Below are 27,527 nucleotides of genomic sequence, written 5' to 3'. Positions count from 1 at the left end.
CGCGGGTCGCGGGGTGGGCGGCTGCGGGGCAGCGGGCGCGAGACGCAGCGGCGGCCGCGCGGGGCCGCGACGCACCGGGCCGGAGCGCGCCGGTGAGTGCGGGCGGAGCGGAGCGGGGAGCGGAGCGAAGCGGCGCCTTGCGGGGGCCGGGGGCTGCGGGAGCCCGGGCACGGTTGCCGCCGCAGGGGGCACCGGCTCGGCCCGGAGCACCGGCTCGGCCCGGCCCGCCGCGAGGGTGGCGGTGGCGGCGGCCCCGGGTGCCTGCGCTCGGGGGTAAAACTTCAGTTTTCCCACTTCTCTGCTGCTTTTCTGTTCTTCCCGTCCCTGGCTGGGGGAGCTGCGTTATTTGTCTCGTTTACTTAATTTTTTAAAAATTGCATCAGGCGAAGGCGCTCAGGGCTTGTTTATCTTTCTTTTTCCTAAACAGCCGAAAAGAGCGAAGGGAGGTTCGGGAAGACAAGAGGAGGCTGGAAAACCTCCCCGGGTGAGCCGCCGCCGGGGCCGCTCCGCCCGGCCCCCGGAGCTCCACCGCCACCGGGCGGGTGGGTGGCGGCACCTTCCCTCGCTCCGGAGGTGCCCACGGGTCTGCCCCGGTGGCTGTTGTGTATGGGGAGAAAGCGTCTTGCGGGCCGCCTCGGGAGGAGGTCTGACTACTCGGGATGGGGCATCTCCGTGCCGGTTGTCGGCGGGTCCGGTGCAAGGCTGAATGGGGAGGAGAATGGGTGTTGCAAGCGCTCATTCGGTTTTGGGGGTTTGATGGAGTTGGCGAAGTTGCTTTTAGGATGTGTTTTCCAGCGAAAGCCTCAGCGGCTCTGAAAGTTGTTGTAGAAGAGGAGGCACTGTCTGGGCTTCCTGAGGTTGCTCTGCTTTTGTTGTTTTCCTTTTCTCCCGAGTGGAAAGAGGGATTTTTCTAATCCTGTGTGCTGTCTCCTAGCAAATGGCAAGTTGGACAGGCAGTGACCTTGGCCGGGGTGGAGAGGACCCCTCTTTCTAGAAGGTGTGAAATGTGCTGGACAGGAGACAACCACTGCTCTGGGGCTGCTGGAGAGCAGCACCCTTCCTGGGCCTGGAGCTGGGGGCTTAACGGGGGCTGGATTAACCTCTCCAGCGGGGGGATGGCAGTGCAAGAGTAAACTTACTTTTTGTAAAGATCTCCAGAACATAATTTTCCTGGTTTCTGTTTAGCTTGGTGGTGGTATGTTTTTGTTTGTTTGTTTATGTTTTTCGTTGTTTTTTTTTGTCTGTGTGCTTTTGGGTTTTGTTTTGTCTTTTTTTGTTGTTGAGTTGTGGCTTTGTTTTTTTGTGTTTATTTGTTTTTTAGCTTTATGTGTTTAAGTGTGTAACTGTTTTGGAGAACTTATTCACAAGCTAGTTTTATTCCAGCTTGCTGGAAAAGTTGCATGTCACCACTGACACATCCAGCTCCTGCGCGTTCCTACCAGTAGCAGAGTCAACCCAGTACTTGCTCCCCATGCAGTGAGCAACGGGAACAAGAGAACGTGCCTCTGTCGTTATCAGTTGCGTGCCTGGGGTTTCGGAATAGCTCGGCACCATCTGCATGTAGACAAATGCCTCCTCCTGGGTAGCGCTGCACAGTCCAGGCTGGTCGCGTGTATTCCGCCTGCCATGTGCACAAATGCAGATTGCTGAAGTCTTTGCTGCAGGACTCAAAATGGTTTTTTAGTAACTACTGTGAGCTGATAACTGTCAGGAGGAGTTGTTAGTTTGCTACCTGTGGGTAATGGGTGTTGGCAAAGTAAGTTGCTGTGTCTGCAGGCTTGTGTGATTTCATGATCTGTTTTCATCACCTATTTCTTCTTTTTTCCCCTTCCCTTTTTCTCTTTTGCAGGGTGATCTTGAGTTCTTCCTAACTTGCTAGTGCTCAGCCTCCTCATGCCTCCATCTCCTTTAGACGACAGGGTAGTAGTGGCACTTTCGAGGCCGGTGAGACCTCAGGATCTTAACCTTTGTTTAGACTCTAGCTATCTTGAATCTGCCTCTTCTGCCAGTGAGAGCCACTCCAGTCTGCTCGGCGCAGCTGTCGTGTCCCTAAAGACTGCTAATCTCACGTATATGCCCTCATCCAACGGCTCTGCGCGCTCCCTGAGTTGTGGATGCAGCAGTGCCAGTTGCTGCACTGTGGCAACGTACGACAAGGACACTCAGGCCCAAACTCAAGCGAGCACCAGCAGCACCAGAGCCTCCACCGCCTGCCCTGCCAGCCAAATGGTCAACAGCAATGACAGCGCCGGCAGCTTGAGCCCGCTGGGCGGGGTGGGGAGCCCAGTCTCAGGCACCACCAAGCAACTCGCCAGCATCAAAATAATTTACCCCAATGATCTGGCGAAGAAGATGACCAAATGCAGCAAGAGCCACCAACAGAACCAAGGGCCTGTCATCATTGACTGCAGGCCGTTCATGGAGTATAATAAGAGCCACATTCAAGGGGCTGTCCACATTAACTGTTCTGACAAAATTAGCCGGAGAAGGCTCCAGCAGGGCAAGATCACTGTCTTGGACTTGATCTCCTGCCGGGAAGGCAAGGACTCCTTCAAGAGAATCTTTTCCAAAGAAATAATAGTGTATGATGAGAATACCAATGAGCCAAGCAGAGTAATGCCTTCCCAGCCACTTCACATAGTGCTGGAGTCACTCAAGAGAGAAGGCAAGGAACCCCTAGTCCTAAAAGGTAATCTTCCTCTTTGCCTGTGTGTAACCTCATGGTCTGCTGTGCAGTCTGTGGATTCTGCTGTCAGCTTTGCTGATGGTTGAATTTTCAAAGCATTTGTTTGTTTCTAGACAGGCCTGTATGCCTCGAGTGACTGATGGCAAAGCAAGTGTTTTCCACGAACGCAGTGGGGAGATGCTTGTTTTCCTCTGACTGTTGTCCTTGAGTAGCGGAGAGGGTGGGAACTGGAAGAAGGAGGAAATGCGCTTCCTGGTGTCTGTCTGTGCAGACAAAGAATTTCCCCCAGTGCCTTCTCTGAGTATTTATAGTCCAAGGGGCAGAGGTCCAGGAGGGTATACTTCACTTTTAGCTCATCAGACTGACCTTTACTTAGCAGCCTTATTTTAGTCTGTATAGAACTGAACTTGGAGGTGCTGGAGATGGGCAGTGGGAAAGCAGAAGGGAGGAGGAAGGATGAGGGAGGCCACTTGGTCTGAGGCATTGCATCATGGAGCAGTCAAGCCTTGCTCAGGTGTTCTGAGATCAGAATAATGGAGAGAGAGAGAGATACTTTGTCTGAAAGGTGATCGGGAAGTGTTACGTTTACATGTATGCATACTTACATATGTATATGGTTTTCCTGTAAAGGCTTCTGTTTGAATGTGGTGGTTGATCTATCCCTCAATGCTCTGGGGGAAATGAGCTCCACCAATTAAGGCAGCATCCAAGGATACTTCGTTTCTTCACTTGATTCTGTAGCCCCTGTTTATAACAGTGTTGCCCTCTAGCTCGAACCTCTCTTCGCTTGGGTGGTTATGCCGTTGGCAGACACTGGCTGTGGGACGGAGAAACTACAGAAAGATTTGTTGCTTGTCTCATACTGTATATATTTAATTCACTTAATTTTTCTGTACAGCTTACTACTTCTAACCTGTGCAACATGGCAGATGGATGGACTGGGCCAATAGTTTATCCCCTTTCTTCTATGTAGTCTTGTAGCTTTACAGGAGCTAAGGGTCCTATGAGATGCTCCTCTGGGTTTATCTTGTGGAAGCTTAAAATTGCACTGAACTTTCTTCTTGCTCACAGCAAGTGTATGGTCATGCTGGGTTTACTTTGGCACTTGCTTCAGGCTCCCAGTGGGCTCTTATTGATTCTCTCAGGTTGTGGTGGTGCCCTTTGTGTGTTAAAAACAAAAACCAACCAAACAAACCCAATGAGATTCTTTGGAAGGTGAGGTTACAACTGAAGTTCTGTGTTTCTTGCTGTAGTTGTTCTGTCGTACAGCCCTTACAACTGGATATGTGGTTGTAGTCTGCAAGACTTCCTGTCCTTAGAGAAGTGGGATACTGAAGTTGTCTTCCCTCTGTGTTTCTCTGAACACATTGAAGTGCCTGTGGACCTCAGACTAGCAGTTTTTCAGTGCCTGAAGCAAGAGGCCTTGGCCGAGGTGGAGCCACAGGGCTGTAGTTGGGCAGCACAGAGATGCTGGGTCCTGTGAGCAGCCCCTTCTCCCATCCTCCAGCGCTGGTTGCTGCCCCTGGCTGCTGTGCTGGGTTTAACTGAGTGCTTGTGGGGTTCCTTGGGCCATTTTTGGCTTTCAGCCACTGAGGAGTTGTTAGCATCTCCCTCAAAGCTGCTTAGCAGAAATCACATTCCTCAGATCGTTCTGCCAACAGATCTAGAAGGGTGCTAGAAAACAGAGGAGGCCCAAATTCTTTTGCTTTTTGGTTGTAGTGATCATCTGGGCCAGAGCAGACTTCACCTGGGGCATGTGTAACCAGGAGCTTCCCCATCACCCTAACTCCCCTCCATTGAAGTGGAGCTTGAACTGGGGTCGAATGGCGTTGAGCATGGAATAAAGCAGCGTTTAGGAAGGCTGTGGTTAAGTTTCCGAGCCAGAGGAGCAGTGCTGGTGCTCGTTATTTAGTTTCACTTGTCAGATAGCGTTTTTTCCATCATGCTTCAGCAGCCCAGGAGCTGGTGCATGCACACCCCTGGGTTCAGGCACTGAAATGAAACCGGGGGGTAGCTGGAGAGCTCTCTTAGCCCCCACTTGTTATTTCGGGCCATTTCTCTGGCTCACTGCAATCTGGCCCTAAGTTATTGCCGGCCCATCTGATCCCCTGTGTTGTGTTTGCAAACACTGGTTGCTAGCCTGGCCGTCCAAGTTTATGTCCCCCTGATCCGGTGCCACCTTCTCCATGTTTGGTGCTGCCTGTCAGCCCGCGGCCCCGTTGCTGTTTTCGTGGCAGGGTGTCGTGTTGTGGGGCGAATCTGATCGGCAAAGCCAAGGGTTGAGTTACGGCTTTGGCTTACAGCGCACTGGGGCAGTGACGTGGCCCCATGTGCATTTAGGTTTTAGGTACTTGAGTCTTTTCAAGCAGCGGAGAAACTTTGTGCAGTTTCCAAAGGCTGGACTGTGATCTATAGATAAATGTATGTATGGGACACCTTATTAGGCTCAAGTTAAAACGAGATGGCCTGTTTTATTTTTAATGTAGCAGACTAATATATAAACTAGCACTGTGACAAGGCAGTGTGGGGGTTTTGTATGCTGTGGTACAGGGAGATTTTAAGACCTCTGTTCTTCCCTTCCTATGACTAGTTGCTGCTTCCTTTAACATAGAGCATTTTTTTGGTCATAAATACAACATTTGCATAATTTTGATTTAAGCCCTTTAGAAGCAACTATTTGGTTATTTCTTTGTTCACAAGGCACAACAGTATTTGAGACAGGCATGACTCCCCTATTTTTACAAAATGAAAAGGGGAAAAAGAAAAACAATCATGTACTTCACAGCACTACCATACAGCCTCTAGCAGCCTAATCTGTCAGGGCTGAAGCTGCTGCTCAGCCTGTTTGTATACAAAATAGGAAGAAGTCATGTTTCCCCCCCTGCACCCACAAACCTTTTTGTTAGACCATGGTGTTGCATGCTTACTGAAACCTAAAGGCCTCCCTTTTTGTGGATGCTTCTTTGTTGGTGGTTTTGCTTAGTTTTGGGAGGAGAGGAGGAAAAACCAGTGATGTGAGCTAAGCGTCCCTTCTGCTTGAGGCGAGTGGCAAAGCTGTTGCTGAATTTGGGGAGGGCGAGCGTGGTGGTGCAGCCCTGGGTGGCTCAGCAGCTCTGCTCCTCCTCGGCTGGCTTGTGCCCCCTTGTTTATTCCTGCAAACCCATCTCTGCCTTCCCTGAGCACCTCAGCTCACAGCAAGAGTGGCCCGGAGCCTTGGGGGTTTGTGTGCTTGCGTTTGCTGCTGGGACCTAAAAATAGGAAGTGGGAAATTGATTTGCATTCAGATTAAAAGTATTATTTTTACCCAGAATGAAACTTTTAGGTGTGGAGGTGAGCATTGCTTTTCCAAGTTGAATTGAATCTACAAATGTAACAAAAAATGAGAAATGGAAGCTTCTGTGTCAAGAAATGTTGACAGCTTTTAAGGCACGAAGAGTTGCCTTTGTCTCCCTGGCTGGTATGTAGTGGTGTTGTCTTCATCCTGCCCGTCCTCCTCTGCCTTTGAGCCCCAGCAGCAGGAGCCTTGTGAACCCCCCCAAATCTTGTGTTTAGTTTTTAAAGGCTCTTGTATTTGACTGCAGGGAAACACCAAATACGAAGTCAGAGGTGCAAAATGTAATTTGGTGAATAATCTTTTGTTTTTTCCTATCTGTAAAGTGATAGCTGGACTGCTACAAGGGGGATGGGGAGGAACAGGCTGGTGGCGATAACAACTGGTTGCTTCTCTGTTCTTGTTCCTGGTCTGAGACGCTTATTTATGCTCTGGCTTTCAGTCTTCTCATTGCTCATATAACAGGGAAATAAATGAAGTGGCTTGCTCTTGTTATAGCAGGGAGTATAAGACCTGCCAGCAAACCACTTCATGCTTTCTGCCATGGCCTAAGAATAGCTTCAGATCTCTTACCACACCGAAGTCACATATCAGCAAAGTTGAAACAACTACAGAGGGACCGAGATGCCTATAAAAGGAGTAAGTGCCTGATTTATGTTGTCCCATGTTTGTGCAAAATGCTATGATCAGCTGCCTTTGGAATACTTGACCTAGTCATAATCTGTTGCAAAGAAATTATTTTTTATTATTAATTATATAACTTAACTGTGTAGGTGTTATTTTAAGTACCAATGGGATTACACTGCACAAGTGTGTTTGAGAGTGAAACTTGACGCAATGGTCAACAAAACACGTGCCTGGCACTTATTTCCACCAGAGATCTCCACTGAATAATGATTAGGTCATGGTTGTAATGGAGAAATGTGTATTTTTAAGTGTTAAGTAATGCATGTGAAACCTCCAGTGTGTTTAAAACTGTGTTCCTTCTGTGCTGTAGAGGAAATCTGGCCCCATCAGTCACTGGGGAAGAAACTTCTGGCTCTGTTAGGGCTGAGGTTTTACCTTCAGTTTCCAGGTTCTTATTGCTGGAGTTTAAAAAGCATGTGTTTCTCCACTGGAACAGATAATCTCATTGGCTGTAACACATAAAAACTGATTGTATGTGTCTATTCCCTTTGCATATAGATAAATTAGGGTAATATGGTCGGAGATCACGGCCTTTTCTATAGTCCAGGGGGGATATTTCTGCAGAGGAGTGCACCTGTAAACTTTGCCTGTTCAACAGGAATGGGATGTGTAGCATCTCCTCTCAGACAGTGGCACCTGGGAGTCCAAAGTGCTGCCTTGCCACAGTGCCTGTCATATTTTAACTGTCATTTCCAAGCAATGATACTCCCTTGGAAAGAGAAGAACAGGAAAGATTATATATTTTATATATATATATGGGGGTTTTTGCTGTGTTGCGTTTTTTTTTTTTTTTAAGCTCTGTAGCTTCTTAGACCTTTGGAAACCAAACTACGGGTCAAGAAGCAAAGTGTTACGTATCTCTGCTTGTAAAGAAAAATCTGGCCCATGCTCTGTGTAAACTGGGGGGACATCCCCTGCAATGTTCCTGGTGGGCAGGCTTTAGGTTATAATTAGCCCAATGCCTCGTGTGCCGCCCTTGCCCTGTCAAAGGTGAGACACTCCACTAGTAAAAATCGTTATGGGGTTGCTTGTTGCTGTGTCTTCTGGCTTTTTATTCTTAAGGTGAGCACAGCCTTTTTGAGAGACTCAGCGTGGATGAATAGATGTATTTGAGGTCTGAGTGGTGTCTGGATGTTAACTAATATAGTAATATAGGTAGACTTTTTTGGTGGGGTTTTTTTTTTTAGGACCTGTACATGGGTTGTTTTCTTCCAAAGCAGCAGCCAATGTTTTTATTACGCTTGAGAGCACAAAAGTTTTTAGTGAGATTGCCTTGGCTTTACAATGCCTTTTGAAGTGTGGGATCAGCCGTTGTCTTTAGCTTATGACTCTTTCTTTACTCTGTAAAAAGCCACATTATAATTTTTTAAAGAAATTTATGCAGGCAACTCTGAAGTGAAGAAATGCAATAAATCGGAGCAGCATGCACACAGTCTTAGCATTTTTCTGTTTTGCGTGTTTACCAGCCAACCAGGAGAGAACTATTTCTCAAATATTCAGTGTGATCTTGCAGGACTAGAGAAGTCAGGGGCTGTTTAAAGAAATAGATTGTGGTAATCTATGAAGATGACGTAATGCATTGTCCCTTTACAAGTAAGATAAGATTGTGTGTGGTGCCTTGGCCTTGTTGGGAAGTCTCTGGTGGGCCTGTGAGAGCGCTGGCTACAGAAATCAGAAGGCTGACCTGGATTATCATGAGCAGTTGTTTGCCTGGAGCTTTGTTTCTAGATACTCACCTGAATCTGTCCTCAGTGTTTTTTAAAACACCTCTGTACTGTAAAAATTAAAATTCTTTTTGAGGTTCTTGTTACCACAAAGGTGTTTGGTGACCTGGGGCTTGAAGAAGAGTGATGGGTATCGTGGATATCACCTTTCCCCTCCTCCCCTGAAAGTCAGAGCTGGCAAAGAGCCCTGTCAAGAGGAGGCTGGATAAAGGTCTTGAGCATTGCGCTTGCTTCTGCTTCAGCTGGCAGGTCTTCCAGGCGGCTGCCTCCTACCTGCTCTTGATGCAATGAATGGTGGTGATGATGTTGGTAAAGCTCACATGTGCACTAGCACTTTTGGCTTTGGCCACCAGTCGTGACTGTGCCTCTCAGTGCACCCCATGTGGAGGCAGAACAGGGGGGCTGCTGTGAGCACGAGGGGTTTAGTGGAGTTATTTCTGCAGCTAGTAAGTCCTAGGTGCTCATGGTTTCTGTGTGGGGTGACTGATCAATGCTTCAGGAGTGAAGCTGCAGGGTTGGTTTTGGTTTTTTGTTTTTTGGGGTTTTTTTTAACTGCCTTGTGACTTTTTAGTACAGGAAACTCTTTGCTTCAATTAATATCTATGATTAAGACAACTTCACATCTGGCAGCATCTCAGCCCAATGGAGGTTGGTTTTGGTGTGTCTCCCCCTGCTCTGGAAGATGTTGCTTCCCCAGGGGCATGTGTCTCTTCAGAAGGTGGTCTCTGACTTGGTTCTGGACCTGTGCAGCAGCTTTTTAGGACTTGAAGGAGAGATGGGAGAAGCATATCTTGCATGTGGTACAGAGAAGGGGTAATCTGACTAGAAGGATAATTCTGTGCCTAGATAGCAGGGCAGTCTCAGGGCCAGGGGAGCTTTAGCCAAGGCTCTTCAATGGTTATTCTCCCTTTGTGACTGAGCACACACAACAGACTTTTTGTGAGGCCTTGGACAAGTCATTTTAATCTGTCTGTGTTTTCTTTTCCTGTCCTCTGTGCTGTTTGTAACGCTGATCTCGTCTCTCTTGTTGTGACCAGTGTTAAGTGTGGCTCATCCAGGTTCATCCACTGTCACAGCAGTGCCTGGAATGCCACAGCTGCCTGTTGCAGAAAGTTGGAGAGAGGCTTGCAAGCACCCTCTTCCCCTCCTCCCCCAACATCACATCTTTGCTGAAGTGTTGAACTGCAGGCTCTGATTTTCCCCCAGGGTGTTTTTGTTCTCTTAAAAATTTAAAATTCATTTTCATGTTTTTCTCTGCTTGGGTGAGCAGGTTACCTTTTTTTCTAAAGGAAAGCTCCACTTCCAGTGAAGAAACCAAGATCCAAAAGGGGCAAAAGCTTATGATCTCCTGGCACTTGTTTTTAGTGGTGTCCCTAAGAGCATGTCCCAGGGGAGTGCATGCAGAGAGACCTGAGCCAGCAAGGCTGTGGGGAGCAACTGGGATCTTGTAGGTTGTGGTAGGACAAGGGATAATGGCTTTAAACTGAAAGAGGGTAGATCTAGATTAGATATAAGGTATAAATTGTTCACCAGGAGGGTGGTGAGGTGCTGGCACAGGCTGCCCAGAGAAGCTGTGGGTGCCCCATCCCTGGAAGTGTTCAAGGCCAGGTTGGATGGGGCTTTGAGCAACCTGTTCTGGTGGAACGTGTCCCTCCCATGGCAGGGGGGTTGGAACTAGATGATCTTTAAGGTTCCTTCCAATGCAAATCATTCCTTGATTCTATGATTCTAAGTCTGGTTGCCACCTAGCCCCTCTTGGCCTGAAGGAGTGAGCCTCCGATTGCTGCTGCTTGGGGCAACATGAGCCTTGTTGAGCTCAGCTACACCCGCAGCTCCCTTGGCTGGGGTCCAGCCAGCTCATGTGTCCCTGAGCTGGGCTGTCCTCACTGGAGGGGTCTGGGGTGACTATAAATCTGTCATCACCTTCTGCTGAGGGGGACATGAATGTGCTCAGTGGGTGGGCAGGCTTGGGAGCCACTGTTTCAGCTAGGGTTAGGTGCTTCTTTGGATGTGTGCATCACTCTGTTTCTAAGGTGATGGCTTTGAACGAGGAAGTTGGAAAAAATAAATAATAATTTTTTAAAAGTGATGTGAACATGTTGATTCCACCTCTTTTACTATGCTTTAGCTTTAGAAAGCCTACAGTGAGCCTGAGTTAATTCCCACTTAATTTGCTGCCACAGAGAAGAACCACTTTTAATTAAAGGTAATAAAAAGTAGATGAAATGTTACTCCTTGTCCACACGTGAATTATCATATGTATATATTTTTTTTTTACAATGGCTTAGAGATTTGGAAAAAAGAAGATAACTTCTAAACTTCTGCCATATTGGGTGAATTGATTGTCTCTAGTTTATTGTACCAAAGTGTGACATTAAGCTTTATGAAAACAGTTGACCAATAATGTTTTAAAGCAAAAGCTATTATTGGAACAGTTGACCTGTACTGTGTTGGTGATGGGCTCTAATTCTTCTTGGTCTCTGCCAAAGTAATGAGACTGTGTTCAGTTGATGGAAACTAAGAATAAGCCTTTTGCCACTGCTTAGAATTTGCAGGCATATTTTAGGTACTAAACCCACTTAATGATTGATTAGCGTGAGGTTAATCTTGGGTTTGTAGGTGTTTGTGCTAGTTCTGTAAGGCAGCATGACAGCTCTGAGGGGTAACGCAGTGTTTATGCTTCCTGGGAAACATTAGGGTTAACTCACCTGTGGAGACAAAGAGACCCAGCTTGGTTTTAAGCTGGCTGAAGAGATTCCTTGTTTGATTGCTATTTAGGTCTGGATTCTGCAAATCTGTCTCCCTCTCTCTGTCTTTTTTGGTGGTCTTCTCTTGAATATACGGCTACAAACTGCATCAACTTTCTGTTGCTTTTGGGGGGTTTTAGGGTCTAGTCTTGTTTCTTTGGCCATTAGGATTGCGATTTGAGAAGTTTCTGACAGTGTGGGGGCTGGCTTGCACCATGCTACTTCCAATAGTTTGCTGCTTTTATTTTTGGACAGTGTGGCACTGGGATGTGTCAAGAGAGCAACCTTTACTTTCTCTGGGTTTTCTTCTTGTGCTTTGAAATTGCTTTGCTGGCAAGTGTCAAATCAGAGCTAGATATTATTTCTAGCCAAAAGCACAGAAGCTCTTCACTTTAGAAAGAGTTTAGATCCAGCAGGGATGGATGGCACTCCCAGTTGCTGGTGTGGTGTATCAGCACCCTGTTTCCCTTTCCTATCGATGCAAATGTTGCTGGTGTTTCTGATGTGGAGAAGCAGTGGTTTGGACTGTAAAAAAGCCTGTGCTTATCCTCGGCAGAAACAAAGCAACCTGCTCTGTTGTTAGAAAGAACCTGTCCTGAAGAGGTAGCCATCCATTTATTCACTCTACCCTTTTAAGGGCAGAAACATGAAAATGTCAGTGTTCTCTAAAACACGTGAATTAAAACAGAAATGTTCACTCCTACGTATCCAGGATGACAGATGTCTGACACGGTGCCAGGGCTCTTCTGCCTCTTCAGATGAGCTGAGCCAAAGCCCCCTGCGCTGTGCTGGTGTCCTGGCTGTCCCCAGGCCAAGTGGGCCAGGTGCTCGAGGGATGGACCTGGCGATGGGCAGTGAGAGAACTGGTAACAGGTTAAGAAATAAACCAAACCTGGTGTTTTGGGCAAATCTGATCTGCTCTACCTCTGTCTGTGAAAACAGCCTTGTAGCTCTTTGTCAAAATAAAACCTTTTGTGGTATCTTTATTGCATTAAAATAGTTTTTTCTCTCCCGCCCCCCCCTCACTTCCCCTGCCTCCTTTGTACATAGCTTTAGCATTTCTTGATGACCTTTTTGTTAATATGATTTCCAGTGGGAGCATTTCACAGTAGAAGTATGTATTCCTTCAGGGTTTACGCTGACATTTCCAGTGACTATTTAATTGGACTTCATGTTAGCCTGCATCCCCATGGGAATGCATACTTTTGCTATGAGAAGTTGTAATGTGTCTAATTTTGACTTTCTGCTATAAATGTTTGCCCTCCAGGGAGGGTAAGTCCAGTCCTCATCTGTCGCTACAGAATCATCACTGTAGTGTGTTTGGGATGTGTGGTTTCTCGTCTTGTTCCTAATCGTATTATTGTATAGCTTAATCTTTATGCCAATCCAGAGCAGGCCTTGTCTTCTTTCACCTTCCTGACCATTCCCCAAGGATAACTCAGCTCTTTGAATGATACTGTCATGTGTTTTATTTTCCTGTGAATACTTTTTTTTTTTCCCTCCTTTCAAATGTGTAGATTCTTCATTTACTCAACATAGGGGCATTTCCAGTTGCAAGCTGGAACCACTGTCTTGATATCAGAGATACGGTCTGAAACTATTCACAGTGGCTTCTTGACAGGCTGCTAAGTAGTCCAGAAGTTAGTGACATCTCTTGGAAAAGGTGGTGAGTAAGGTATGGAATGGATATGTGGGACTTGCATGTGTGGCCTGGGCCCAAAAGTTAGGGTCTGAGTTAGAACTAAGTGTAAGACAAAAATCCCAAACTGAAATCCCAAGAGAGGTTATGTAGTAGCAGGTTGAAATAATATTGTGCTGGTTTCGCTGAAAATGAGTTAATGTTCTTCATGCAGTTAGAAACCTTTCTTTTTCATAGGTAGCACAGTCATTATTTGGTCTCAGTTTGAGAACAAGAGAACATCCTGGGACAGAATTGATGTTTTTAATTGCTCTGGTTTGAGAACCAAGGACATTCTGAGTGCTCTGCCCACAGGTGTGAGGCATCGAGGAAGGGGGGCAGAGATGGGCAGAGCTTGACTGACATCCAGACTGATCCATGAGAGTATTCTGTGCCATCAGCATCATGCTTCAGATTTAAGGAGGGTCTGGATCTTCCAGTGCCCTCTTGCTTCTTCACCTTCTTTGCTCTTTTTGTCAAAGCTGGGGGAGTTCTGTTTGGGACTTTCATTAGTTCAGCCTTTTGCCATCCTGCCATTTGCAGAGGCCTCTGGACCTTTCTGTCTCTTTCCTGTATTTTTTTTTCCTCTCTTTGGATTCAGCTGTTGGGACCAGGTGCTGCTTTCCTGGAAGTGACTGCTTGGTGTGGACAGAGTTTTTGAGGAATTGCATTGATTATCTTTTATTTTATATTCTGTTTCTATTATATATTTACTAGCAGTGTATTATTATTTTGTTATTTTATTAAACTGTGTTTATCTCAATCCAAGTTTCTCTCTTCCCTTTAGATTCTCTCCAATATTTTGAGGCCTGGAGAGGGCACTGAGTGAGTGGCTGTTATGGTTATATTGCTAGCTTGGGTTAAACCATGACAAATATATTTATGTATGTATATATGTATATATATGTATATATAGTTTCTTTTTAATTGGAACTAATTTTGGATGATCTGTGGTTCTTCAGCCTGGAGAAGAGCAGGCTCCAGGGAGACCTTATTGTACTTAAAAGGGGCCTATGAGAAAGATGGGGACAGACTTTTTAGCAGGGCCTACTGTAGTAGGACAAGGGGTAATGGTTTTAAACTAAAGGAGGGGAGATTCAGGCTAGACATGAGGAAGAAATTTTTTACAATGAGGGTGGTGGAACACTGGCCCAGGTTGCCCAGAGAGGTGGTAGATGCCCCATCCCTGGAGACATTCCAGGCCAGGCTGGATGGAGCTCTGAGCAACCTGATCTGGTTGAAGATGTCCCTGCTCATTGCAGGGGGTTGGGCTGGATGAGCTTTGAAGGTCCCTTCCAACCCAAACTATTATGTGATTTGGTTGTGCTCAGAAGAGGAAAAGTGAAGGGGCAAGAGCTGATGGCAGAAAGAAGCAAGCTGAGTGTTGAGGTATAGAAGGCGTTGGTGGTGAGAATGTGGCTGAGAGCAAGTGGTGATGAGGCAGGAGGAGCTGAGTGGGGCTGGGCAGAACCAGCATCTCTGGCAGGGAAGGGGGTTTTCTGTGACCTCTCTCCTGGGACGTGTCCATAGGGCAGCTGGCTGCTCTATACCTGGTGTCAAAGTGCGTAAGCTGATGAGCCAGGCACGGCAAAGGGCAGTGGGAGAGGATGTACTGTGACAAGTGCCATGAGCCGTAACAAGATGAAATTGGAAATAACATGCAAACACGCATGCACGTGCTGCAGTGTGGACAGGAAACCTTTCCTCTTTATCTGGCGTCATGCTCTTGACTTCTAAAGGGACCTCAAAGAGATTGTGTCAAGGATGTGGTTGTAACTCCTCAAGGCCAGAACTTGTTTACAAACTGACCTCTTAGGATAGTTCCCACATGGAAAAAACCTGACCTTGCAAATTCTCCAGAATGCGGGGTTTTGCCTTTTTTTGAAGTGCCGTTGGCAGCTTGATTAGAGGGAGACACGAGATTAGATTGAGTGTATCGAGGTGGAAGCTGTGCATTGTGAACTATGTTTACTTTTGCTATTTTTTGTTTGTTTTAAGCTTAATCTTTTGCAGCAAGGCTGCTGCTGAATGCTGTGTGGGTGACAGGGAAAGAAACCCTGCAATGGGTCTTCTGAACCTCCTGCAGACAGGTGAGAAATATGCTTGCAGGACCAGAAAGTCAGATCTATTCTACTTGCTAGTAGCAATAGAAGTAGAAAAACCTTCAGTTGTGCCTTTGATATTTGGAAAAGAGGGGGCCAATGTAGATTCTTGATGTAAATGTGGATACTTCTGTTGTAAAAGCATGGGATTTTTCTTTTATTTTCCCCCCCCCTTTTGTTTAACAGCAGGAATAGTAATGTGTAAAGCAGTCCTGGTGTCACTGTGGTCTCCTTGTACTGCAGAATGATGGGCTCCCCTCTGTTGTGGGCTTAACCTCACATAAATCTCCCTCCAGTGTTTGAAAAACAAACAAAGAAGGAAAAAAACAATCCACAACTTCCTTGAAATCAAAGGAACAGCTACTAATGTCACCTGGGTGAGTGTGGTCTGATAGGTCCCCACCCCTTCTGACAGAAGGGAGTTGCCTTTCTCATCTCAGCTTCCCGCTGTGTGCGCCAAATACAATATTTTCAACCATGCTGAGCTTTCTACAGCAGTGAGGGCAAGCCCTGAATGCTGCTCAGCAGCAGCTGTGGTGAGGAGGACATCTGTCTCAGAGTGGGAACACCTCTACAATGACCTGCTTGGATTAGCCCTGTTGTTCTAGAAGAGATGAGGGAAGCACAGTTCTTTGCCACAGTGACTGGAGCCCTGTGTGGACAAGGAAAGTGGCTGTCTTGTGGTGTTTAGGAAATCTGGGCATCCCTTCTTCAGTACCTCAGGATGAACAGAGAATGATCCCCAGTGTGGACCATGAGCCCTCTTTGCTATGGCTGAGATGGTGCCAGCAACAGCTGTGGGAGAGTGTGGTGGCCAGATCTTCCACTACAAGGTGATTTTAGCTCATGTGCTCTATGGGTGCACCCCCAGTGTCTTCCATGCCCTCCCTGATAGTGCCTTCGGTACCCAGTAGACCTGCCCCTGCTTGGGGCTGAGTACTGCATAAGAAATATGGAGAGTTGAGGACTTTCCTCTTTCTTTTGCTTACTCTATAGCATCTAGTGGTGTTGGAGATAAGGTAGTGGGCTTTAAATTTGATTATGACCTATATACAAGATCATTTGTGCACAGCCATAAACTTCTGTAGATATGGCTGTGTTGGTCAGTGGTATGGAAAGATGGTCTGGGTGGTTGTCCACATCCTGAGCATAGATCTGGCCTATATGGGCTGAATTCTGCTTCAGCCTGTACAGCTCGTTTTTTCCTTGGTGGAAGCAAGCAAGCTGTGATGAATTTGTTGCGAAAAGTGAACCTGTGTCAGATGGGGAGTGGTACATCTGTGCTCACTGGTTCTTCTTCCATGGGAAAGCAGCTCTCCCGTAGACCTGTGACCTGGGGACAAGACCCTGTCTCCAAATAAGCTCGCCTAGCTTCAGCCCTCTGTAAAGCTGTCATGTGAAGGTCAGCACAGGGAAAGTGATGCTGCCTGCCCATAGGGATGGTAACCTGAGCCAAAGGGGAAGAAAATGTGATGTTAATGAAAGAAGGTAAGCATGGTGCTCAAAGGTAAGTGCATCTCACTCAAGCATGGTGCTACAGTCCACAGCATGACCTGCTGTGGAGCAGGAGCTGCCTGAACGCTGGCAATAAAGCAGGGGTGGCTCAGCACCAACATGCCACCCTGCAGCAGGACCTCTGGGCACCGCTGGTGGCACGGCACAGGGGTGGCCCTGGTGCCCCAGACTTTCCTGCATGGGTGGGAAAAGGGTGCAACACCAAGTGGGTGAAGCAGCTGGCAGTACCTGGCCTCTATTTTTACGTGCCAGTCACATTTGCTTGACCTTGAGGCATCCTGCACTTTGAATCAACTTGACACAAAGTCATCTGTTCATTAATAACACAGGAGCAGTTTAATTGTTGTCTTAGTGGAAAAATACATGAGACTGTCATCAGCTGTTGCTTCTGGCAGTGCTTTTTTGCAGTAATGTAAATAAATGAGGTCACAGGTTTAAAGGAACAGGCTGTACTTGCACAAATTTGAAGCGTCATCTTAAACAGATATACACCAATTTTCTGAATGTCTCCATCCTGTGCCCCAAATTATAGCTGTAACATTTTGACCTTAAACACACTCAAACGCTGTCACAGGAGCTTGGTTTGCTGTATTGGTACTGACAGGGTACATACCAAGTGAGTGTTTTAAAACTTGGCTTTCTTCCTGAGTGAGTGAAGTTTTTGGTGGCCAGAACCCCAGTATTGCTGAATTTTCTGCTGTTCCCCACCACGAGAGCCCAGCAATTCAAGAGTAGGGGAAGTTACACCTGAACATCCCTTCTGCTGATCCTTCACAGTGTCTTGGGATTTCTGTTCTTTTTGCGCATGTGTGCATGTGGGGTGGGGTGGTGGGTTTTTTTTTTTGAGATGGCTTTGTGGTATTGTAATCGAGGATGAGCAGATCCAGAAATCTGCCTGGACGGCTTTGAAAGCTGCATAAAAGGTCTGTTTGTCTCCCAGGACCACGTGTTCTGTCTAAATGTGGATCCCGCATCTGCAGTCTGTCATGTATAAAAATATGTTCCTGTTTGTAATTGTAACGGGAACACCCAGTACCTGCCCCGCTCAGAACAAAGTATGGCCTTGCCGATGAGGTAATGCAAAGGTATTGCTTTATGGTGAGGGTATTTCATGGTGACTGCCTCTCTGTATACTCTCTTGCTATAGGGGGAACAAGGTCACTTAATCCCTTTACTGTGGGGCAAGAGCCTGTTTCCAGATAGGAAACTTATTGCAAATTACCAAAACATATTGTAAACCCACATCCTGGTTTGTTTATAGTCACGCATCCATAGAACAGCAGCGACAGTTGAAAGAGGTGCCAAAGGAGACACAGAGAAAGAGGGCAGGTGTTACTGTGCTACTGATACTTTAATTCTCAATCTTCTCTTAGGAAAAAAAATCGTAAAAATAAAATATGTGTAGGTAAGGTTTGTTTTTCCTTGCTTTCTTTGAAGATTAGTGTTTCTATTGCAAGGTCATGGTCCCTCGTAAAAGCTGGTTGCCTAGTTTCTGCCGTACCTTTTGTGCCTATTTGCACTGTGTTTGCCCTCTTCCGATGGTAAATGACAGGCGCCCTGTTTGGCATGGTTTTTATGCAAGCACCATACTGCTTGTCTTTTTTTTATTTGTTCGGAGCTGCTCTGGCTCTTATCCAGCTGCTCACCTGGCCTCTTGGTGCTGGTGCAAGCCCTGGGCTCCTGGGTGGCTTTGGAGCTGAGAAATCTGTGTGCAGCTGCTGCCCGGGTGCTGCTCAGCAGGAGGTTTTGAGGAGCATTAAGTGAGATATTGATGGGCAGATGACTGCGAAGAACTTGAACAAACAAGCGTAAATAGCTGGAGCACATACAATGCTGACTTGAGACTTACTCAAAGTTTTGAGGTCTTGTACAATCTGAAGTCTGTTGTCGCTCACTAACTGTTCTGGCAGGGCAGGATGTTGGAAGATGTCACACAGTGATAACTGCAAACGTATCTGGTTCTTGCATCAGTGGTGAGCAAAAGCCCTCGATCTTCTGTTGTGTTCCACTAGATCGTAGGCAAGACCATCTGCTGTGAAGGGTCGTGCTTCATTGATTCATCTTCCTATGGAAGAAATACCTTGGCTTCCCCACTGCGCTGGGCATTTTTGCATGTCCATCTTCATTGGGACTTGGGTATGTTCAGCTGCCTGACAGCCTGCCCGGCAGCTGTTTTGGAGCAGAGCGTGCACAAAAGCACTTGGCATGTTCTCAGCATCCATGCGTGGGCTGCATCAAACTGGCTGGGGCGGTTCAGGCTTTTTGCTGTGCTTTGGTTATTAAAGCTCTGTGGTATGTTTAAAGCTAGAAGAGACAGGTTACAAGCATGACATTCTGTAGAAGTAAATGTTGGTGGCTTATCTTGCTGCTGGCATTTTGGTTTGTCACCGAAGGTGGCAACACAGCTGAGTCAAGACTTTGTGGCCATCGTTCAGACCACACTGCTGTGCATGCTACGGGTCTTTCCTGGTAGATACATTATGTTATTGCCTCTCTGTTTAGGCTGCCTTTATATAGTGAAGGCTTTTTGTGTATTACAAATAGCAGCTGGAAAGCTGCTTTTAAAATACAGCTTACTTTTATGCTTTTAGGCTTCTACCAAGTTGTGCTTCTCCACACCCCTGTTACTGCCTTCTGTAGTGCTTCCTTCATGCCCTAGCTTTGGGAAGGCCTGAGCAGCTTCAACCACCAAGCAGCTTCTGTTACAACCATGAGTAGAGTCTCTGCATCCATGCCTTGAGCTTCCTTGTCATCTGGAGTTGCTGTCAGTAGCAGTGATATGTCTTGGTCATTGCTGAGTTTAATAAATCAACTCTTTGGACTAGGCTTGCAGTAGCTATGTGTTGGTTTCCTCTCTGCTTACACCATGTTCTCTCCCACTGCACAAAGGCTTTATATGCTGGTATAGCAGCTGCTTGACAAAGGAGTACAGATGCACTTGAATACCTTGTATGTTGTATTTACCTTCATGTGGGAAGCCCATCCCTCTTAGACTCTTTCTGACTGGTCATAATGAACTTTGCTTGGACCTTTTTTGGGAAGTAGTCTCAAACTTTGGAAAAACCTGAGCATTATGCATGCATGAGCTCCACTTAAATTACACTAGTGCCTCATAAATCAGCTAGGAGGAAGGATTGTCTGTGGTGAGCATGGTGGGAGTAGATTAAGGAAACAACCCTCATGAAGTGTCTGGATCGTGTTTTGGGACCTGTGTGACTTGTATGGCTGTGCAGATCTAAGCTAAGCTCCTGCTGCTGGCTTCAGAGCTCAGCTTCCCTGCGTGACTGCATCTTGCTGCTTCCGTTCTGGGTACCAGTGTTCTCATCCAGGCCTCCCTTGCTCACGTCTCTGAGCCTGTCAGGTTAGTAATCCTCTTCACAGTAACATGTTGTTTCAGGGACTTTTGCTCTGAGAGCTGCTTGGGTACAGTACTTTCAATATTGCTTGAACTGACTTTTTAGCTCCCTACCCACATGAGGGAAGAGAACAAGAAAAAAGTGGTATGTGAACTGACATTACGAAAGATGACCTCTTCACTGGCAAATGTCAGGAAAGAGATTGTGGGTGAGGCTATTGTATGCTTGGGTGCTACACTTGTTTTGGCATCTTCCACGTGGCATATCTGGGGTTGCTTTCCCATCCTTTGACCTGATACTCCTGCTGGAGTGATGAGGATTGCCCTATACCCTTTGATCTCTTCTGGATTCAGTGATAACAGAGGAGCTCTGCACAATGTAATGGTTTGTTGTCCTTCCTGTTCTCATCTGCTGGACCAAAGCTCACACTGAGTAAGAGTTGGTAACAGGAGTAATGGTGTCTTCTGGCCAACAGGGCAGGCAGAGGCCCCAGAAGGAGAACATAGGTGGTGAGGAAAGAGCTTGCTGTAGACTCTCCAGCTCTGCTGTCTCTTACAAGGCAGCTGGTGGAGCAGGATGGTGTCTCCACACCATCAGTGTATCTGCACCTGAGGGATGAAGCTACCCCTGCCTATGGCCACTTACTCCCAGAGGGCTGCAGGAGATGTGGAAAGTGAGTGTTGGCTCTGGAGTCACTAGAGCAACTGATCTTTTTCAGGGGTTTTCTTTGGAATCCAAGTGTGCTCTGGTTATTGCTTAATGTTTAAGCTGAATGGATTGCTTGCCTATACAGAAGGATGGGGACGTGGGCTAGGGCTTAGTCTTTAGCTCAGACTCTAAGCAGGGCTGTTGGTTTGGAGGGGACTTCAGACATTTTAGCTTGGGGACCATAGTCTTGTTTGTTTCCTTGAGCAGACTGAGATGACTTCTCAGACCCTGTCAAGGTCAGGTGCTGTGGTTGGCAGTCAAGCTCAGGTTTTTTTTGTCATTTTTCGTACTTCTATCTGCTCCCCTGTTGTAACAACTTAGTGAGAGGCAGATCTGTTTGCTCTGTATCCTGTAGGCAGTGGGAATACTCTGTGTTTTGTGGGCAATTCAAGGGTTTCTGGGAAGATTAGTCACTAGCAGCATGTGAAGGACAGAAGTCTGGACATTCAAAAGGGCACTTGTATTAGAGGCGCTCAGATGGTTGTAACCTGCTCAGTACTTGTCGTGCTCATTGAGTGCTGTGTCGGGCACAGAGATGGCCCTGAGTGGGTCCCACCCTATGGACAGGCACATGGACATTTGGAGCTGCAGTACTCAACACGTAGGCATCGAAGCCCATTGCTGTGTCTGATCCAGAGCCCGTGTGACAGCTTGTTTTGCTCTCTTCTAAAATCTTCCTGTGCTAGATCATGGTGAAAGAACGTGTAAAAGACAAATAACCTCTTTTTTTTTCTATTTTTAAAAATAACATTACTGGGATGGTGACGTTCAGCATTAATTTTGGCTAGTGTAGCTCTTTCTAGTAACTTCAGCGTAGCTCTCCCCCTTCCTGGGATATTTTTTTCTTTTTGGCTTGCATTTAACAAAGTGCAATTGAGTCTGAACACTTGGCCCGTCTCAATGCGTTGCATGACTCCAAGCATCCCAGTACAACACAAACGTGCGCTTTTTTGCGGGCGAGGCAGGGGGGGAATATGTGGCTGCGTTTCTCCTCTTTCCGCCTTTTTCTTTTGGAGGAGCCACCTGTTAGCATTACATCAGCGGCTCCCAGGAACGCAGCCTCTGACCAAAGGCCTTACACAAAGTAGTTCTTCTTGTATTGTTTGCGCTCAAAGAGCTGATGTCATGCCAGCTGATGTCATTGTGTGCTTTGTGTAATCGCTATGGAAACTGGGCAGGTGGGGAGCCTGGGGCTGATGTAATTGCCGAATGAGGTGTAGAAAGAAGGTCTGCTTTTCTTGCTCCAGTTCTGTGGAGCTGCCCTCCTGAGGGAAGGAAAAAAAAAGGGGGGTGGAAATGCTGCTTGAAAAAGTCAGCAAAATGTGCAATAGAGCCAGGGGAGGCACAAGCCAAAATAAATTGCTTCTCTCTCCCCCTTGGAACCATTTCCCGATCCATATTAATGTCCTAAAAATAACTCTTGCTAGATATTTTCAGGCAACCTGGGGCAGAAAAAGAACTGTTTGCCACATGTTATGTGAGCACCTTGATTGCCGTTAGGTTACAAGGAGCGGTTTTCTTCTGGCCGCACAAATGCGTATGTACCGATGCCCAGAGCAATGCCCCCGCCCGGGGGAGTTGGGTGGGGGATACCCTGGGGGGATGCCCCCGGTGTGGGGATCTGCTGTGAACAGGTAAAGCTGGAAGACTGTCCCATCTTGCTCACCGCTCTGTTCTGGTGTGCTGCGAGCCTGTTTGCTCGTAGTTTTGGCAATGTTCTCCATCTTGGAAAAATGCCTTTTGTCTATTTTTTTTTTCCTCTTCTCTGCCTTCTCCCATGGGCTCGTAGGTGAGGCAGCCCCTGCACGCTGACGTTGCTCAGAGACATGTTTGTGAGCCTGTTTCTTGGCACCATCAGCTTTGTGGAGGGGAAGGCAATGTGTGCCATCAGTTCATGCCACACTTGCTGTTGGTGGCCATGCCCACCATCAGTCACTGTGATAGCTGTGGCGGTGGGGACAATAGAACCAGCTCCAGCCCTGGTGGCATCAGCATGTGCTGTGAAGAAAGGTAGGTCCAAAGCATCACTGACCTTGGGGTGTGTAACCAAAATATCTGCTTGGTCTCTCTTCCCAGGAGGACTCAGCGGTTTCAAGCAGAACCACGAAAACCTCTGTGATAACTCCCTCCAGCTGCAAGAGTGCCCAGAGGGGGGAGGAGGGGGCGGCGCGTCCGCTGTGCCCCCCACGCTACCTCAGTCCATCCCCACCACGCCGGACATAGAGAACGCTGAGCTCACCCCCATCCTGCCCTTCCTCTTCCTCGGAAACGAGCATGATGCTCAGGACTTGGAGAAAATGCAGAGGTTGAACATCGGCTACGTGATCAATGTGACCACCCACCTGCCCCTGTACCACTACGAGAAAGGCTTGTTCAACTACAAGCGGCTCCCGGCCACTGACAGCAACAAGCAGAATCTCAGGCAGTATTTTGAAGAGGCTTTTGAGTTCATTGGTAATTACCCTTGACTGGAAATACTCCTGTATTTTTTTACCTGTTATAAGAATCTGAAGTGAATTTTATGCTTTGCTAACTACCCTGAAGGCCATGTAAGGCCTTATTTACTTCTGTTCAGGTTGTCAGAAATGCTGAGCATCTCATGTTTCTACTTATTCTCATCTCTAGTGCATCCAGTTAAGTAGCCTGGCGGTACAATTTTATCCATTGATAGTGGTGCTAGCCTCTAGGCCTTGAAATTCAGGAAACTCCACAAAACTGAGAGTGGTGTCACCCCTTCTTCTCTATTCTTTTGGATTCCTAGTCTCCACAGTGGCTTCCAGCCAACTTTTCATAGTAATTATTGTTAATCATGGCTGAGTCTTTCCTAACTTAATTTCATGAGAAAATTGACAAACTTTCGCACTTCACTTGTCCTACTCTTAGATTTATCCACACATACAGTCTAAAGTTATAAGTAGATAGTGATGAAAACTTGTATTAATAAGCCTCAAAACCCTGTAGGCTGTGTGAGAGTTGACCACAGACATGCAGCTCCATCTGGTGTTGGGGAGGCTGCAGAAGAAACAGCCCAGCAACATTGCCCACGTTGCTCTGAAACTCTACAATCCACACAGCACAACCCTCAACCGTGTTTTAGGGTATATTCAGCTCTGTTTGGTCATTTAGTCTAGAGCCAGATGGCCTCTTTTGGCAGGACTGGTCAGTGAGGGCATCAACACAGGATACTGAAAGCTTTTTGAGGGCCTTCTCTTGCCTCTTTCTGGGCACAGCTCCCTGCCATGCCTTTTGTAACCTGAGTATGTGTCCTGAGAGGTTTTCTGGAATATGCTGGAGGGGGGCACAAATGATGTATAATTCTTTTTCTCATGCTGAGGCTGGGCTTGTCTCATTTCCAATACTTCAAGCTCAATAGTGGTAGATGAGACAATGGGGAGTTCTGTGCTGTGACACAGCCTAGGTGGACTTGTTGAAGTGGGCACAGAGCTGTCTTTCTCCCTACCCTCGAATGGTGTTTGTGGCCTTTGAGTTACGGTGTGGGTATGTGGCTCCTCTGAACCCTAAGCCTGCTTGGGCTGGCTCTGTGGGGTTGCTCCTGGGCTTGAGAAGGACTGGGCACCAGTCATGGCCCTGGGGCCCAGGGCAGGAGGTCCCAACTCAGTGTATTCTTCCAAACATGTGTCTGTGCTGTCTGCCTGGGCAGGTTCTTGCTGTTCAGAAGGAGACAGCTCTTCAGCCTTGTCCATCTGTGCGTGGGTTGGCAAGAGCCATGTGACTTCCATGAAGGTGCATAGGCAAATCACTGCTTATGCTGCGGTTTGGATGGAGTGCAGCATTAAAGCTTGAGTGAGTCTTGCTGCTTCGAGCTTCTGCCAGAAGCCCTTGGGCTTGTCCTCTACAGTGTTGAGGACTGAAGGACCTCTACTTAAAGCCAGTTTTTCCTTAGTGTTCCTAACCCAACCCCGGCTGTACCAGTAGTGCTGTCAGCTCTGCAGACTGCTGATGAATGGCAAGGTGAATGCCCCTCTTTGAGGGCAAGGGAGAGGGAACCTCACTTTGATTCTTTGGGAGGAAAAGATGCATCAAGAAATCCAGTAAAACTTTAAACTTTGAGTTCATCAAGATGGGGAGATGCAGTAGGCTAAGATTACCTGAAGAAGCATCAGAGCTCTGAGGTCCTGTGGGACTGGGAGGGAGGTTTGTGCACCCAGCATCCCTAAGATGTGCAGGATTAGAACTCTCCAAACCACTAAAAGAGAGCATTTGGCTGATGACCTTACCAAGGGCAGAGAAAGCAGCCTTGCTCTGAAAAAGGTTTAGAAAGTGTTTCAAAGCCCATTTTACTTTCCTTTTTAGTAATTACAGCTTGAGGGTCTGTCTTTGTTTTTAATAAACAAATATTTCTCCATTGAGAGTTTCTTTTCCACAGCAAATTTAGCCAGCTGGGGAAGTAACTATTCAAAGCTTTCCCTTCCTCAGGGTAAACTTTAAATTGCATTTGAGATTTGGAAATGTTTGAATAGCAGATCGTTGGCCTATGTTTCTTTAAATACGTCTGAAAAAAAAACCAAACCATGACGAAACCCAGGTTTAGGTAAGACTAGAGCCATAGGAAGTGGAATCATCAACATTTCTTCAGGAACATGTGTCAAAATGAGTTAAGAGAGTTTCAGCTTTTCGAAATACTAACTGGCAAAAACGTCTAGAGGGAAGTTGGCTTCATTTCTGCTTTCACAATACAGGTTGAACATGTGGGGCAGGATGAACCATACTCTTGGTGGGGTTGGATTCATGCCAAAATCCACAAACTAAATTTGTGCTCCACTTATGGATTAAAACAAAATAAATAGATTCAAGTGTCACCCCTTGAAAGTTTTATCTCCTGTTTTGAAAGCAAGTTGTGGGAGATGAGTATGGGTATGGTAGTGACTCTCTTCACTCTTGAGTCCTATTAGCACATAATTCCAAGGGCTCTGTCCTCCCTAAATCCTGACCAAGTTGCATCCCTCTAAGTGATGTAACTTGGTTGAGAACCTGTGTGTGCGTGTGACTGTGTATGTGTGTTGTCGTTTCCCTCCCTCCTCACCTCGTCCTTTCCCCACCACTCATAGCACAAAGCCCTGGAGGGGCAGCGCTCAGCAGAATGTGATGCTGTGCTCGATTTGCCAAGAGGTGGGGATGGCAAATCCCTTTTTCACACTACTGAAGGTGACCAAGTCAAAGCACACGGAGCTTGATATGCGGCAAGTGAGGAGTCAGAATTTGAGGCCTCTTTGCTGACACTGAAGTCTTGCTAAGGTCTACACTGGATCCAGCTCCTGCTTTTGTAGATGCACCACAGCAAAGTGCCCTGTTGAAGCTCATTTCAAGAGTAGCTTTGTAATCAAATAAAAGGACTTCTCACATTAAGTTATACTTCAGTGCACTGAGCTTTCTGTTTTACAAACTGGCAAAAATCTTACTTTCTTCTGTCTTTCTCATTTCCAGAGGAAGCTCATCAGTGTGGAAAAGGTCTCCTCATCCACTGCCAGGCTGGTGTCTCCCGATCTGCCACCATAGTTATCGCGTACTTAATGAAGCACACGCGCATGACCATGACGGATGCCTATAAATTTGTAAAAGGCAAACGACCAATTATTTCCCCTAACCTTAACTTTATGGGGCAGTTACTGGAGTTCGAAGAAGATCTAAACAACGGTGTCACGCCACGAATCCTCACACCAAAGCTGATCGGCGTAGAGACTGTCGTGTGACAGCGAAGCTGCGACAAGGTGGTCAATGAAGGGGTTAACCTATTCTTCACCTGATTGGGGCAGTGACGGGTGGGTTGTGGGTTTTTCTTTTTAGCTTTCAAGGGGGGTTTTTGTGGCAAACTTTTTGTGAATAAAAACCTTTTTTTGTAAGGAAAGGTTTTTAAAAGAGATCCAAGAACTTTGCTGCGTTTGGGATGCTGTTGTGATTTCCTTCCCAGATGCCGGCAGAGCACGGAGGCATCAGAGCAAAAGAAGTACTTTTTAAAATCAGAAGAAGAAGAAATATTGGGCTTTTTTTTTTTTCTTTTTATTTTTCCCTCCTTTCCAGCTACTTGTAGAGTTTATGGCTAAGTAGTCTGTGCAGGTTCATAGACTGAAGAAACCCAATTTGAAGATGAAACACGAACAGCCAAAACAAAGCAGGAAGAAACCTCTGTGAAACATAAGGGCCTTCATTCTGCAAAGGCTTTGTGAAGGATAACCTAGCTAAACGCTCACCAATGCAAAGGAAATTGGAGCAGCTTAAAAAGGCTGCGAGGCACTTTTCACACTCCTGACTCAAACTAGACAAGGGAAAAAAACAAAGTTTATTTGGCGTGTTTCATGTTCCAGTTCTATTTTTCTATTTTGGGGTGTAAGGTTTTAACAGTAAAGGACTTTGATCATTCTATGCCATATGCCTTCACTGGCTTCTTGTGCAATAATAATTTGGGGTTTGTTTTGAGTGTTCAAAGGAATTAGAGTTGGCTGCCCATTAATAATAAGATAATAGATTTTCGAGTCTGATAGTGCAATGGCAGCTGGCTTGGTTCAGAAAGGAGAAATGAGAGCAATTATTTCGTTCCTTTATATGATTTTTGATCCTGGTTACAGTGCCATAAACCTTGTTACATATGTATATCAGAATGTACAAAAATCGAGAACGAGCAAAGTTTTATTTAAAAATATTTTTCGCACAAAATATTGGTGTGTTTCAGTTGTCTATGTAAAAAAAAAATAATTTGATTATAAAACAAAAAAATCTTTTGGAAAATGTGTGTCCTTTTATTTCTTTAGCAATTTTCCATTTTCTTTCTATGGGATGGGTTTTCATTCTGTTCTTTTGTTTTGTTTTGGGTTTTTTGTTGCAGTGTACATCTCCCCTTGACAAAACTGATCTCTCTTGTTTGGCATCTCCTCTTCAGTGTTTTGGTCCTGTCCTCTACTGGTGGAACATGTTTTCTTTATTTTCTACTGTACTTTCGCATCCTTCAGTTTCTGTAACCGGATTTTTCTCTCCTGG

At 46.4% G+C, this 27,527-nt stretch overlaps 1 protein-coding gene across 3 annotated transcripts; it reads left to right on the top strand.

Annotated features, from left to right (window-relative positions):
* DUSP10 (dual specificity phosphatase 10) lies at positions 1 to 27,194 on the top strand. 3 transcript variants are annotated; one of them, XM_080340885.1, is made up of 4 exons: positions 1 to 92; positions 1,850 to 2,689; positions 22,611 to 22,988; positions 25,980 to 27,194. In XM_080340885.1, the coding sequence occupies exons 2-4, from the start codon at positions 1,894 to 1,896 to the stop codon at positions 26,243 to 26,245; spliced, it is 1,440 nt and encodes a 479-aa protein (XP_080197011.1). In that variant the 5' UTR covers positions 1 to 92; positions 1,850 to 1,893; the 3' UTR covers positions 26,246 to 27,194. The 3 variants fall into 3 exon arrangements, with proteins under 3 accessions (XP_080197011.1, XP_080197012.1, XP_080197013.1); XM_080340886.1 differs by lacking the exon at positions 1 to 92 and adding an exon at positions 453 to 484; XM_080340887.1 differs by lacking the exon at positions 1 to 92 and adding an exon at positions 634 to 644.
* The last annotated feature ends 333 nt before the right edge of the window (positions 27,195 to 27,527 follow it).

Source organism: Nesoenas mayeri (assembly GCF_963082525.1).
Source record: "Nesoenas mayeri genome assembly, chromosome: 3".
In the NCBI taxonomy this organism is placed as follows: domain Eukaryota; kingdom Metazoa; phylum Chordata; class Aves; order Columbiformes; family Columbidae; genus Nesoenas; species Nesoenas mayeri.
The sequence above is the reverse complement of the archived record's forward strand: the minus strand, read 5'-3'. Positions and strand labels throughout refer to the sequence as shown.